At 55.0% G+C, this 14,387-nt stretch overlaps 1 protein-coding gene across 1 annotated transcript; it reads left to right on the plus strand.

Annotated features, from left to right (window-relative positions):
- The first annotated feature begins 146 nt into the window (after nt 1–146).
- LOC149307069 (transmembrane protease serine 13-like) lies at nt 147–13,950 on the plus strand. Its single transcript, XM_089538259.1, has 14 exons — nt 147–276; nt 2,650–2,891; nt 5,615–5,810; nt 6,359–6,481; nt 8,379–8,501; nt 8,697–8,826; nt 9,114–9,206; nt 9,468–9,511; nt 9,718–9,877; nt 9,997–10,175; nt 10,290–10,388; nt 11,130–11,272; nt 11,857–12,009; nt 13,065–13,950. The coding sequence occupies exons 1-14, from the start codon at nt 147–149 to the stop codon at nt 13,077–13,079; spliced, it is 1,830 nt and encodes a 609-aa protein (XP_089394385.1). The 3' UTR covers nt 13,080–13,950.
- Nucleotides 13,951–14,387: the final 437 nt, after the last annotated feature.

The raw sequence follows: 14,387 nt of genomic DNA on the forward strand, positions 1-14,387 counted from the left end.
CTCTTTCGCTTCCTCCGGGATTTCCCCGCGGGAGCCCCGCCACCCCTTCCCCGCCGGAATCCCCCACTCGCCCGCCCCAGGGCTCTCCTCTTCCTCTCTCTCTTTCGGTTGTGTTGGGGGGGGACTTGAAGGAGAGATGGGGCGGGATGGCGGTGCCTCGGCTGCGGGGCTCCCTTCCCTGGGGTCCTTCGGGGGGCTTCCCCCGCCTGAGGGGCTGCTTCCCTTCACAGCGGCCAACCTCCGACATCGCCTCAGTCCTTCGTGGGCTTCGTGGAGGTCGGCCAAAGCCAAAGGGCTAGCAGCCAGACCTCCCCCCCTGACTGTGACCCCCAGCCCGGGCACAAGGGCCACCCTCCCCGAGGGGCGGAGGTCCTTGGCCCCAGAGGCCTGGCGGGGCTCTCCCTGGGCCCCCTCGAGCCGCCCTCCGCTCCAGCCCCACCAGCAGCCGCCGCCGCCGCCGAGGGCTCAGTCCGCTTTGGCGCCTCGGCCCTTGAGACGGATGGGGGGCCAGCCAGAGGGACCGGGAGCCAGGGCTGCTGCGACTGCCTTCTTCCCTTTGACTGCCCCGGTGCTCTTTGAAAGTGAACCAGGATGGCAGCCCTCGGCCTGCTAGAGAAGAGCTTTCCCATTCCATCCACAAAAATGTTTCTCCGCCAGACGCGGCTTCTCTGAGAAACTGAAACTGGCTCAAGAAACAGCAAGACTCTTAAGGAGCCTGCTATACATGAGAAGTTTCCTCATAGCTTTAACCTAGATAGGGAGCCTCCGTCCTCATCCCGGGTGTCATGAATAGTCTAGACCTGCAGCAGGTCAAAAAGCCCCAAAGCCTGACTTTCCCCATCCCTCCGGAAGAAGGAGAGAGAGAGAGAGAGAAAGAGGGAGGGAGAGAGAGATTGCTTTGCTGATTGGGTTATTACCAAAAGTACTTATGAGCATCATTCCTGCGGCCATTGAAGCTGGGCGAATGGGGAAGGAAGGGAGGCAGCAAGGCTCGACATGTGGGGAAATGCACTGCTCTCACAAAAGCCCCGCTTGCTCTAAATAGCAAAGAGGAAGAGACGAGGCTGACGTTTTTCCCAACAGCGACGAGCTCCTTGTGTTAATGGGACAATGGTTTCCTTGCAAATCATAATTCCCATAGATCACTGAACGCAATGGAAATAGTTGTGGCATAAACAACTAGCAAAATTAAAATTAAAACCATACCTTTAGATTAAAATATCATATGCGCAAACTAATGTATTTACATGTACATAGTTTCATTTGGTCAAAGTGAAAATTTGGTGAGATGTGATGTTTTTAAAGAAAAATGTAAAAGTGTGTGTGTGTGTGTGTGTGTGTGTGTGTGTGTGTGTGTGTGTATTAAAACCCTGGGCCTCTCCTTTCTCTTCTCCCTGAGCCTTTCCCCATTCATCCCATCTCTTCCACCTTTTAACGGGATGCAGATGAATGCCTCTTTCTGCCAAAAGACAAAGGTTTAGGGAGCAGTGGGGTCACCCCTCTTACAGTGTCACCCCCATTACAGCCAGAGGTGGTGGTTATTATTATTATTATTATTATTATTATTATTATTATTATGAGATGCACACCTGGAGCCAGCCCTGGCATCATTAGGGCACCCTCCAAATCCCTATGTATTTCCTCAGGCCACAGAGGTCAGGCTGGTTCCCATGTCCCCTTGCCTTGTGGAGCAGTGATGGTTGTTTTGGGGTTTGCCAGCTGCTCCAGGGCCAAGCATGGAACAGAGGAGGAAGGTGCCATTGGAACCTGCTTCTTTGTTAAACCTTAAAGAAATCTCACGCTCTTCCTGTTTGCGCCACGGTTTCATGTGTTACTTGATTCATTGAATAAAAATGGAGGGCTCAGTAATGGCAGCCCACGCCAGCTGCCTTTTGTATTTTTTAGATGATGTCCTATTTATTTATTCATTCATCAACTGATTTAATTTCTGAGCCCCCGTTCCTAGAACAGCTCACCCCATTTTTTGCAACTGCCTTGCCCTGCCACCTCCGTCCATCTTCTGCCTCACTCTTCATTCACATCTCTGTGCCGGTCCAATCCTTATTCGGGGCAAGGGGGAACAGGCTGCCTTCCCCTGAAAGGGTCCTCTTTTGTGTGGTGCAGTGCAAGGGAAGGACTGGCCTCCACCTGGGGATGCTTTCCTTGCCTCTCTCTGCCCCAGTCTTGACCCAAACATGTGGGTCAGTCCAGGAAGGGCCCAGAGCTGCCCAGGTGTCTTGACCAGGCAGTTGTGACTCCCAGGTGCCGCTTTGGTCTCTGTCTCCTTCCTTCCTTCCTTCCTTCCTTCCTTCCTTCCTTCCTTCCTTCCTTCCTTCTCTCCAATCCTCCCTGGCTCCCTCCCTCCTTTCCTCCCTCCCAGGGGTGGGGCTGCCCTGGGAGACTGGCTGGGGCCTAGCAGAGTGACTGAGGATGGCCTCACTGGCCAAGGAGTCAGGGAGGCTTCTTTCTTTTCCTGAGGGAACTGTCCATCCCCTCTAAGGGCCGGAGGGACTTCTCATGACACCGAAGGGCCAGACTCCCATCTGCCTGACTTCAGGCACCCACTGAGCAAGGAAGCCAAGCCAAGCAGCCTTTCAGGTTAGCCCAGTTTCTTATTTCCATCTCCTCCATCTCCTTCTTCCTTGGCAGGTTGCACCTGCCAGGGTTGCCACACAGCCATGAGGGAATGTGTCAGGCAAGGCAGGCGGCTCACACACAAGCCCCATTGCTACATCCACCGTCACTTGAGCAGGCACCTGTGTCACCCAGAAGTGCGCCAAGGGGGCACCGGCCCTCTTGGGAGGAGAGCACCAGCCATGGGCACTGGGGGGCTACACCTACCCCAGGATTTTGGCTGCCAAGGGGAGGGAGCAGCGGGGCCCCTGCGGCAGGTATGTCAACCTGGAAGGCAGGCAAGCAGGGAGGGAGGCATCCAGCATGCCAGGGCCTGTTTCACCTGCCGCGGGGAATGATGTGAGGTGGGGAGGCAGGGAGAAGAAGGGCAGCCTTGAAGGTAGATGTGTGGGTCTGGGGAGAATCTGGTTAGAATGAGAATCCAGAGGGAAGACTCACCCACACATCACTACTCTCTGTGTCTGTTGGGGGTGCCTGTCTTGAGCTGCTGTTTTCTTTCGAAGCTCAGGGTGCCAGGGATTTTTTCCTCTTGTGTGTGTGTGTTCTGTGCCTTCAAGTCATTTCCATCTTATAGCGACCCTAAGGCAAACCTGTCATAGGGTTTTCTTGGCCAGATTTGTTTAGATTTGTTACCATTGCCTTCCTCTGAGGCTGAGAGGGTGTGATTTGCCCACGGTCAGCCCAGTGGGTTTCCCGGCCAAGCAGGGAATCAAAACCTGGCCTCCAGAGTCTAACACTCAAACCATTGTTCCGTGCTGGCTCTCCAATGCCCTGACCCAAAAACACAGTTCTAGGAATGGGGGGGGGGATGCACCACACGGGGCTTGAGGGCCAAAGGCAGGGAGTGCCACCAGCAGTTCCAGGCTCAGCCATGCAGGGTTCACAGCCGGTTCAAGGAGATCAAAGGCAGGCAGGCAGGTAGGGCCCAAGGATGAGGAAGAGGAGGCTGGCCCATGCTTTGTTAGAGGGAGGCCATTGTGGCATGAGGATGACTTCCAAATAGTCCAAGAGGGCCCCAGAGGCAAGGACCCTGCCACCCTCTTGCTGCTGGGAGCAGGTGATGCTGCACAGAGGGATCCAAGTCCTTCCTTTCCTTTACCAGGCTGAGGCTGGTGAAGAAGGCACAGACCTGCAGCAGCTCCATAAAACAGGAGAGGAGGTCAATAGCAGCTGGGAGAGGAAGGAGAGGACTGGCACTCCTTCTAATGAGGCTGAATCAGAGGGAGGGACTGGCTTGCCGGCTGCCTGGCTGCCCAGCTGGTTGTTGTTGTTGCCTTGTCAGAATGGCCCAACTGCATTCCAGGACCCAGGAAGCTGCCATCCATCCTCTTGAGTGTTTAGAAATCCTGAGCTTGTATACAAATCCATCATTGCAACAGCCTCACTGGCTGCTGGTCTGTTTCCGGGTTCAGTTCAAAGGGCTGGTTATGACCTGAAAAGCCCTGTAGGTCCTGGGTCCAAGTTAGCCAAAGGTCCCACATCTCACAGGGACATCCAGGGGGAACACTAGACTGGACCCCTCCCTGCGGTCTTTCTGGAAATGTTTTAGTTGGCCTTTGGGCGCTGACTGCTAAGCAATTTCAGAATTGCTGTGTTGTCTGTACTTGCTGTTTGCTTTTTAATGGTCTTGCTTTTAACTGTTTTTAATTCTAAGGCTAGCTTAATTATCTTTTAAACAGTTACATGATGCAATATTTTTTAACTGTATCTATTTTAGACTTTGTGAGCCAATGAATACCGGGTGCTCTTTCATAGGAAGGAACTGGTAAAGCCACTCTGAGTATTCCTCGCCTAGGAAAACCCCATGAAATTCATGGGGTTGCCATAAGTGGGCAGGCGATTTGAAGGTGCATGCATACACACATGCAACCCTGAGTCCTGGAATAGAGCAAAGGCAGACTGTAAAATAACAACAACAACAACAGCCGGTGCCTCCACCAGGGCTAGGGGCTGGGTCCCCAGTAGTTCAGCAAAAATGGGAAGGGGCTGCCCTCCTGGGCCACGGGGGTGTCTCTACTGACGGCTGGGAGCATCATGGGCAATGCAGGAGTGCCCACAGAGCAGCCCAGGATGCTCCCAACCTGAGAAATTAGGTGAGACCAGAGGGTCCATCGAGTGCCACTCCTAGCTGGCATACGGGTGAGACAACTGCCTCCAGCATAGGCATGCCCTGGCCCTTGCCCTGTGCTTTCAGATGGCCTGGCTTTGGCCTTCGGCCCTGGAGGCTCACCTGACACCCCGGAATCTACCAGGAGGAGCGGGAGGGGAGGGGAGAGGGATGCTGCCACAGCAGAAGAAGAAGTGCGTGCGCACACACACACAGAGTCCGGAAGCACAGTGGTCTTTCTTTGACCCTCCCATGCCAAGAGCATCATTGCCAAAATCAGAGCAAGGAAAGACTACCTGTTTGGACTATAACTCCCAGAAGACTGCCCTTGCTGGAGGTGATGGTGGGGATTTCTGAGAGTTCCTACAGTCCCAAAACAAAGCAACCTTTTGAAGCTCCGGCCAGAGGCGAGCTTGGCAGTCTCACCTTTCCCAACTTGAGGGCTTTACCCAGATCCCCTTTGAGTTTCTGACCTGGACCAGGGCTGAGAAGGTTGACCCAAGGAAGGAGAGGGAGAGCGGGCGGGGGGGGGGGTACTTGTGAGGAATGGGATCACACACACACACACACACACACACACACACACACACACACACACGGGTTTTGGACTGGCTCTGCAGGGATCTTTTCCCCTCCAGAGGCTATTGTCCTTGCCAGCCCCACGCAGCCAGACTCCTGGGCACTAGAGAGAGACTTCTCTGCTTGGACTTCCTCTGGCCATGATGGTCCAGACCACAAAGTTTCCAGGGGTTAGTGGGGTCAGGCAGATTGGAGTCCCAGCTACAGGGCTGCTGCTGGGAGTCTGCCCCAGGATGGAGCTTCTCCTAGTCACTGGGCATCGCCTCCAGCATCCACCTTCTCTGCCCACCACAGGAAGGTCCTTGCCCACATCATGGCAACCTGAGCCCCAGCCCACATGCATCACCACTCTTCCTCGCTGCCTACTCTGTCCCCTCCAAAGAGACCATCCACAGCGTGGCCTTCAGGCCCTTCACAGAGAACATAGCCACCCTTGCCAGCTCCAAGCCAGCACTTCCTCCTCCTTGCATGGCCTGGATCACCTCAAGCAGTAAGGGGGGACGAGGGATTGTGGGGGTGGGGTGACACTTGCTGTGGGTCCAAGATCTAGAGGTCTGGGATGGAAGGGGGTGTTGGGATGAAGGACCCTTCCTCTGCCTCCTTGTGGAGGGGGGACAGAGCCCATTGCCAGGTAGGCTCATTGCAAAGGGGGTAGTTTTCAGAGGGCCCAGGGTGCAGGGGGGGCTGGCACAGTCACCCCTCCTCTTTTCTCAGGCCAAGAGGGAGTGGAGGGAGTCAGTCCAGCAGCAGTTGACTGAGGAGCCCTTGATAGGCAAAGCTCTGCCAGTCCTTGGGTGGGGGGGCGGGGGGGATAGAGGAGGCCTCTGCTGCCCTTCCTTCCTGGGCAGTTTCCATCAGGTCACAAGGAACTGTGGACACTCTCTCTTTGTGGAGGGGAATCTAGGGAGGATCCTCACCCTCATAGCATCCCCAGTCCTAGTCAGTGGGCTGTAACTGAAGATAAGGGGGGCAGACCCAGCAACCCTTCCCTCTGTTTTCAGCCAAGTAACCCCTAACCCTGACTTCTTCCCCGTCCAGCCTCCTCCACTCCAACGACAACGACATTCAAGGCCTCCTGGGGGAGGATGGGCCAGAAGAGGGTGGCCCTCATCGCCTGCCTCCTGGTCCTCATTGTGTTGCTGCTGGCCCTCATCCTGCTGTGTGAGTGGTGGCAATGGCCATATTCACCATTTTCTGGGTGGGAAGGGAATGACCTGGGGGTCCCTTCACTGCCTCTCTTCCCCCAAAAGTGAAGTGTTTTGATGGAGGTGGGAGAAGCTGGGAAGGAGCCAGATGATCAGGGAATCAAGACTGTCTCTGGGAAAACAAGAGAACAGGGAAGCAGGGCCTGCCGCCCGGTTCTCTTGCTCCCCTTCTGCTCCAGGGTAGAAAAGGAGGCCCAAAGGCAGGAGTGAAGTTGTGCGTCCATCCTAGTTGGCTCTTGACCCTTCAACCTGCCTGGAAGAGCCCCCCCCCCCCCCCGCTTTCTCCAGCTCCCTGCCTTACAGGGCAAAGGAGACATTCTGGCCTTTACACCATTTGTGCCCTTTTGCATACAAGAACAGAGGCAAAGACTGGTATTTCCAAAAGAGAAAATTATTTGGTATTTCCAAAAGAGAAAATTATTCATACCCAGTGAATCACTTGAAGGGCACACAGAAGGAGGATGGACTCAGAAATGCAAATCCAGTGGAATTCTGGTTATGCCCTGGCCGGCCTAGGCGCTTCCCATCCCAGCCATCCAGTCAACAGAGGTGGTGACCTGGTTTCATGGCACTTTCGTGGGAAGTTGGCAAAGGACCTGGCACTCTCACAAAACCACATGCCAGCAACATTGCTCCTGGTTTCTCCGTCATTGCCTCTGAATCAGTGCAGAAGGGAAGGTGGAGGAGCAGAAAGAGAAGGCAAAGAGAAAGAGGAAAAGGGAGAGCAGGCATGTGCCACTCTGGCACCCAGTTCTTGGCTGTGCCCTTCCCTTGCCTGGACTCTTGAGGGTGCTGCCAGATGGCCAGCTCCTGATGGGACGCCTTTGCCACTCTTCTGCTGAAATATAGGCATTTTAAGCATGAAATAAAAGTCCAGGCCAAAAATAAACCTGAAGTTAAAGGGGCTCCATCCAGAAAGGAACAAGAAAGCTTAGGCATCTGCACATGTGACAATAAAGTCACCTCATCATCCCAACTGGGAAATTATCTTGGCAAAATTAAATAAAATTGAATTAAATTCATAATCAAAATAAAACCTCTACACTGTGTGAAAGCAGTGGCATCACTAAGAAGGCGCAGGGGTTCAGCCTGCACTGAGTGACCCCTCAAAAGTGGGATGAGACCCGGCTGGTTCTCCTCCTGCACCCCTCACTGCTGCCGCGAGTAAGATGATGTGGAGGTACTGGGGGAGAGGGCCGGGGGGCTTTCCCCCTCACTGCCACCGCGTTGTCCTACTAATGAATAGGCCTTTACACCAGGCATGCCAGCCCTGAAGTCCTGCCCCCCTCCCCGAGAGCCTTGTCCCCCTGCACTGGGTGACACTTGGGGCAGGATACTGCTGTATCAGAGAAATATCTCTGTTGGACCAACCAGGAAAAAATGCCCCATAAAACTGCAAGCCAGCAGTCTATCTCCAGCTCTTTGCATCAGGCAGGTGTTGCAAAAGGCAGGTGGTTTTAGAAAAGGGAGTTGTTGGGGGAGGGGGCAGAGGAAAGAAAAAAGCAACCCCAAAGATCCCTAGGATCTCCTCCCCCCCCTCCCATGCCCATGGGTTGTCCACAGCTGGCACTGACACACATACCATGCACACTTCCTCTTGGCCTCCAACATTCTTGGATGGAGGCTGGTTCTTGGAGCCATCCTGACCCCTGGTGGACAAGAGGCTGCAATGAAGGTGGGAGCAGAAGTAGAGTCCAGCCAGCACTCCTTCCAGACCAGGTCCCAGGAAGGCTGATGGGAGCTGCAATCACTACCAGTGCTGCCACACTGCTTGGGCGGGGGGGGGGGTTGAAGCAGGATTTGCAGAGAGGGCAGACCCTTCGCTCCCAGATGAACCTCTCTTTCTCCCCCAGTTCTGTTCTGGCGCTCAGGCACCGACATCGTCTACAAGGAACCGGCTGAGAGCTGCCAGGCCCACGCCGTGCGCTGCAATGGGGTCCCTGACTGCACCCAGAAGAGTGATGAGCTCGATTGTGGTAAGGGTCTGACCCTGGGCTGGGCTGCTTAGGGGTGTCAGTGGGGGTGGGAGGATGGGCATCAGGTCTCAGTCCATCCCCACATCTCTATTAAAAAAGGCTCCCCCAGGCAAGGGTGGGCTGCCCAAGATGGCTGCACAATTCCCCCCATGGGCATTCAGCCCCCTCCTCACCCACCCCTCTTCCCCTCTGCAGTGCGCTTTGCCTGGAACCAGTCCTTGCTCCGTGTCTACTCAAGTGCAGAGAGGGAGTGGCTGCCCGTGTGCAGCACCACCTGGAGTGAGGCCTTCTCCCAGAAGACCTGCCAACAGCTTGGCTTCTTGAAGTAAGCCCTGGGCCCCCTGGGTGGCCTGGAGATGGAGGGACATGGGCAGAAGGTGGGGAAGGCACACTGGGGGAGAAAGGCCACCCCATTGTCCAGACTTGGCCTGATGCTCATGGCTGGCTGCGTCCATGGAAGTGGCCTTCTTGGCTGCCTTCTCACAAGAGTGTGCTTGTGTTTGGGGGGGGGGGTGTGCTGTTCCCTCCATTTGTTGAGGAGAAACACCTTGCCCCCCAGCTTGCTCTGGCCTACACTAGAGGATGAAGAGTAGATGGTTTCTGTCTCCCCAGTGCCTCCCAGACAGAGTACGTCCCCCTCTTTTTCTCTGGGAAAAGCCTCGCGGTTGGAGGAATGGAGGCCACCATCCAGCAGAGCCTCAACAGGTGAGGATGGTCAAGGCAGGGGACCCCAACTGTCACTAAGTCCCCACTGGGTGGAAGATGGGGCAAGGGACCCTGATGAAGGAAAGGAGGCTGGGCTGATTTCACTCTTGCTCTCCCTTGTGGGGAGGGGTTATGGAGGGGGGGGCCCACCTGAGAGAAAGCGCCCTTCCTCTGCCCTGGGCTCTCCCTTTGGATTCCTGAGCTGGGCTTCTGAAGCACCCCTTCCCTCCCTCATGATGGTCTCTCTTGCTCTTCCTCAAGCTCTGAGTGCCATTCTGGAAAATATGTCGCCCTACGATGTTCGAGTAAGAAGACCTTCTTACTGGGGGGGGAGGGGGAGGCAAGGGGGCCTAACCTGTTTTGGGGCAGGGAGCTCCTCCAGAGGGCCAGCCCATTGGGGTCAATGGTACAGCTGGTTTGGGCCTGGCCAGGCATGCAGGGTGGGAAGCCAGGAGGGCAAGGGGTCCATGGGTCTGGTGGGCGACTCTTTCTCAGCCTCTTCTCCCTGCAGGTTGTGGGCAGCGGATATCAGGGCGCATTGTTGATGGTGCAGAGGCACCAGCCAGCAAGTGGCCGTGGCAAGTCAGCCTTCAGTATGGCTCCAGCCACATCTGCGGAGGCACCATCATCGACCCCCAATGGGTGCTCACTGCTGCCCACTGCTTCTTCATGTAAGGCAGGATGGAGGGGTGCTGAGGGGGGTCTCTGTCAGTTAGAGGCAGGAAAGGGAGGGGGAGTAATGGTTTTTAGGGCTCCTGCCAAGGATCCCATCCACCTCTGGTCTCCTCAGGAACAGTGTGAAGATCCTGGATAAGTGGAAGGTGTATGCGGGGGCCTCTGACCTCAAGCAGCCAGCAGTAGTAGAGGGGATCACAGTCTCTGAAGTCATCATCAACGCCAACTATAGTGATGACCACGACGACTATGACATCGCACTGATGAAACTCTCCCGGCCCCTGGCCCTCTCTGGTGAGGCTCCGGACCCATTGGAGAGGAGGTCCTCTGGGGAAGCTGGCTGGTCTGCTGCCTCCTCTCCCGGAGACCTCACTCACTGGCCCTCTGGTGCCCCCTTCTCTGTTTCAGCTCAGGTCCGCCCCGCCTGCCTCCCTATGTCTGGCCAGAACTTCCTTCCAGGAAAGAAGTGTTTCATCACCGGCTTTGGAAAGGTCAATGAAAACGAAGGTGGGAATGCAGAAACCAGTGGTGTCACTGGGGGTGCGGGGAGTGTGGACAGCACCAGGTGACACCTCAGAGAAGGGGAGACACCTGGTCAGGCCCTCCTCCTGCTGCGGTGTGTGTGTGTGTATGCGCGTGTGTGTGTGGTGCTGCTGCTAGCACCAGCGCCTTCTGGAGGGCGTTGTCTGGGCAGCCAGTGGATGGGTGATTAGGCAAGCGAGGGAGGCAAGGGGAGGGCGAGGAGGGCAGGGTAGTTTGTTGAAAGGCAGCCCTTTCCAAGTCTGGCTGGCTGGTGGGCAGCTGGGGAGAGGAGGGGAGGAAGGCTGGGGCAGGCCATAGCTGCTACCCCTCCCCTCACTTGCACCCATGACACCAACCCTAGTGATGCTACTGGGAAGGACATAGGCCCAGAGCGTACGCGTTGTGTGTGTGTGTGTGTGTGTGTGTGTGTGGTGTTCCTTCCCTCTCTAGTTTTGCCAACTTTGAATAGCAGCTGATCTGTCTCTCCTTTCCTAGCCACCCCCCTCCTTTCCCCATCTTGCCTCCTGTGTGGGGATCTCCCTTGCAAGAGCCTTCGGGGCCTTGGCCCTGCTGGACTTCTCAAATAGATGGTGGTGAGGTGTGTTGGGTGCAGGAGGGGCTGGCGGTGGGAGTCCTCTCCTGCTTTGGGGCTGCTCCAGACCCTCAGCAACCTGTCCCCAAACACTTGCAAGAGTTGCTTCCTTTGGGTGGGTTTGTTTGCTCCAGAGAACACATCACCAAAGCTGCGGGAGGCCGAGGTGAAGATCATTGACTACCGACTCTGCAACAACCAGGACATCTACGAGGGCTACCTGACACCCCGAATGATGTGTGCTGGCTACTTGCAAGGGGGCAGGGACTCTTGCCAGGTGAGATGCCTGCTGTGTATGTATGTGTGTGTGTGTGTGTGTGAGAGAGAGAGAGAGAGAGGAAGAGAGCAAAGGGGAGTTGAGGGAGAGGAATCGAAAGAGTAGCATTCATTGTGACTGTAGAACCAGCCAACATGCCAACAAGGCCCTTGTGCCTGGTGGGAAAAGCCCCATCCAGCCCTTGACTCTTCTGGTCAGGGGAAGGACGCTTCTTGGTTGCATCCACACTGCAGTCAAGGTAGTTATAATATTAAAATGCAACAAAACACTTTATTGTATTAAAACAGCAATCAAATCAAAGACAAATTCAAAAGCAGATCAGTTGGGAAATACAGTACCAGTTCCTTAATTGCCATTCCCTTGGCCATTGAAAGACCAGATGCAAAAGTCCACCAAGGTAGAAAGGCGGGAGTTTGCTGGCCTGGCCCCCCACTTGGCAGGGAATTCAGCAACCTGGGGGAGCAGCCCTGACTCTGCCCCACAGATAGGCCTCCAAGGGTAGAGGGGCCCATAGAATATCTCCTGCCCCAGGCTCGCCTTCCAGGGTAGGGGTCTTCCCACCAATGTTGCCTCTCTCTGCCCAGGGCGACAGCGGGGGGCCCTTGGTCTGCCAGGATGGCAACCGCTGGTACGTGGCTGGCGTCACCAGCTGGGGAACGGGATGCGGCCAGAAGAACAAGCCAGGCGTCTACACACAAGTCACTAAGATGCTTAGCTGGATCTACAGCAAGATGGAGGTGAGTGTGTGATGCATGTGCGCCTGCATGACTCTGGGGGACACTGGAATGGGGTAGGAGAACCCAAGAGGCAGAAATGGGTGCAGGCAGTTTCCTCCATGGAGATGGATGAGATGGGCAGCTGGCAGCCAAATCCAGCCAGCCCTGGGTTCCTTGCAGCTTCTATCTAATTTATTATGCAGTAGGAGAAGCGACAGATGAAAATCAGAGGAAAAACATTAGTTTTGCAGTTTTGCCACTAGCCCCTTTAAAAATAGATCAAAGCTATTTAAATCTACTACTGAGTTGTACAGTGTACATGCACACCTCCCGCTCCACACACCTGCATGCCTGTGGCAGCCATAATACTTGGGACACCTTGTTTATATATATGCCTCAAAATCTGAGAGTGGTTTTAGTTATTCGCCAAGTTGCAGTCCCATTTGAATCTGAAAAGGTGAAATTCATAGAAGTAAAAAAAAAGAAAAAAGAGTTATAACTCACTGAAATCATGGTACGTGCTCAAAAATCTGAGAATGTGTTTGTAGTTGCTGCCCAGATTGCAGCAACAAAGGGGCTTCTAGATACAAAAAGGGAGACCTGCCATATCTCATAAGGGTTTTTTTTTAAGGGGCAGAAAACAGGTGAGTGCTGTCTATAGATTCCTTAAAGGGGAAAACAGGAGAAACCGTGGGGTCCTCTTGGTAAGTTTGGCAGTAGTCTTAAAAGAGAGGAGAAAAAAACCAGGGCCCCTGTGGGATGCTTTTCAGGTGGGTCCCAGGCAAGACTGAGTACCCTGTTCTTCAAACCCCAAACAGCTCCTAGAGCGGGTTACAAACCCTCTCCTTAGGCAAAAGGTGAAGCAATGCCCCCTTCCCTGCTCAAGGGAAGACAGGCGCTGCCCCTCTTGGGCACTTTTGCCTTCCAGGAGTGGAAGCAGTGGGGCAAGAGGGCTCCTCCCTTCCCTGGTCTCCCTTCCTTCCGGTGGGAGCTGGAGGTGGGAGTGGGGTTGCTCCCCCAAGCTAAATCTCTAACATGTTTCTCTGTCTATCTTTCCTTCCTTCCTTCCTCTCTAGAGCCAGAGCCACTGACAAGCGGAAGACCCCACCCTCAGCACAGATGCCCTCCTGGCACAACCCTTTCCAGCCACTGCACCAGGGCCCCCCAGAAAGGCTCTTTAGGGAGGGCCAATTCCCTGCTCTCTGGCACAGGAAGGGTGCCGACTCCCCCATGGCACCACGGCCTTCCAGAATTGGCATTGGGGCTCTGCTTTGCCTCTGGAGGGCCTGGAGAAACACTTTGGGCCTGGAAGCGCAGGCGTTAAGAGGCTTTGCACTGTCCAGAGGAAGGCAGTGGGCTCAGTCTTTAGGGTTACCAGCGGGACTGGCGGCAAGGGAAACCAGCCAGAGGAGGAGGAAGAGAGGGACCCAACAGCCCCCTGAAGCAGAAAGGAGAGACAAGCCCCACGCCTAGGGACCTCCCCTCACCCAAAGCTTGGCTGTCCAACCTTGGAAGACCTGGGTCCCATGCCCCAGGCCTAAGAGAAGTGACAGCACCTCAGAATACCCTTCTTCTGCCCATATGCTCAGACACATTTCAGCAATAAGCAGGTGGGGATCATTAGGTGAGCCTTGTTTCTTCTGAAGTCACATTTCTGCATTCCCCTGTATGGACCTTTCAGGTGTCCTGGGGAGACGTCCCCCTTTTCCTTCTGCCATTCTTCAGGGCCTGAAGGAAGAGGGGGCCACTCTCAACACGCCCCTTGGATCCAGCACTTGGGTGCCACTCAGGCTGAAAACCTGGGAGGAGATGGCCATCTTGTCCCTCTTCTGCATCTGGGACTCAGAGGTAGACTTCATCTGGATATGGAGGTTCTGTAGACCTCTCCTGGGAAATAGCCCCAGGTGGCTGATCCCCCCATTAAGCCATCCAAGCTGGGGCACAGCACATCCTGTAAACATAATGAATGCTATTAAATGTTATTTTGTTATTATTTAATGATCCTTTGTCTGCAGGCATCCTTCTCCCCACCTCTTCTGAATCCCATCAGTCCTCCATTAGCAGTTTGGGAACCTGGGGAGTGGGGGCCCCCCCTCTCCTTTGCACCCTGTAATGGGACCCAGACGGCCAAGCGGGGCTCCTGAAGGCCTTCTGCCACTGGTGGAAGGAGCCCCAAGGAGGCAGGGGCTAGAGGTAAGGCATCACCCAGAGGAAGGACCTGGATGCCAGCTGGGCACTAACTGGTACAGCAAGAACTCCCTCAACCATGACTTCAGGCACCGCCTGGGTCCTTGGGAGGAGGCCATTTAAGGAAATGTAAGGAAGGCCCTCCACTCACTCCTGAGCCGGAGGCAGCGGCACCAAGCTTGGGCTGTACACAGCCTCCGTTTGGGGAGAAA

The sequence above is a fragment of the Sceloporus occidentalis genome, unplaced genomic scaffold (assembly GCF_023333645.1).
Source record: "Sceloporus occidentalis isolate IW3139 unplaced genomic scaffold, rSceOcc1.0.p SCAF_9, whole genome shotgun sequence".
Lineage (NCBI taxonomy): Eukaryota > Metazoa > Chordata > Lepidosauria > Squamata > Phrynosomatidae > Sceloporus > Sceloporus occidentalis.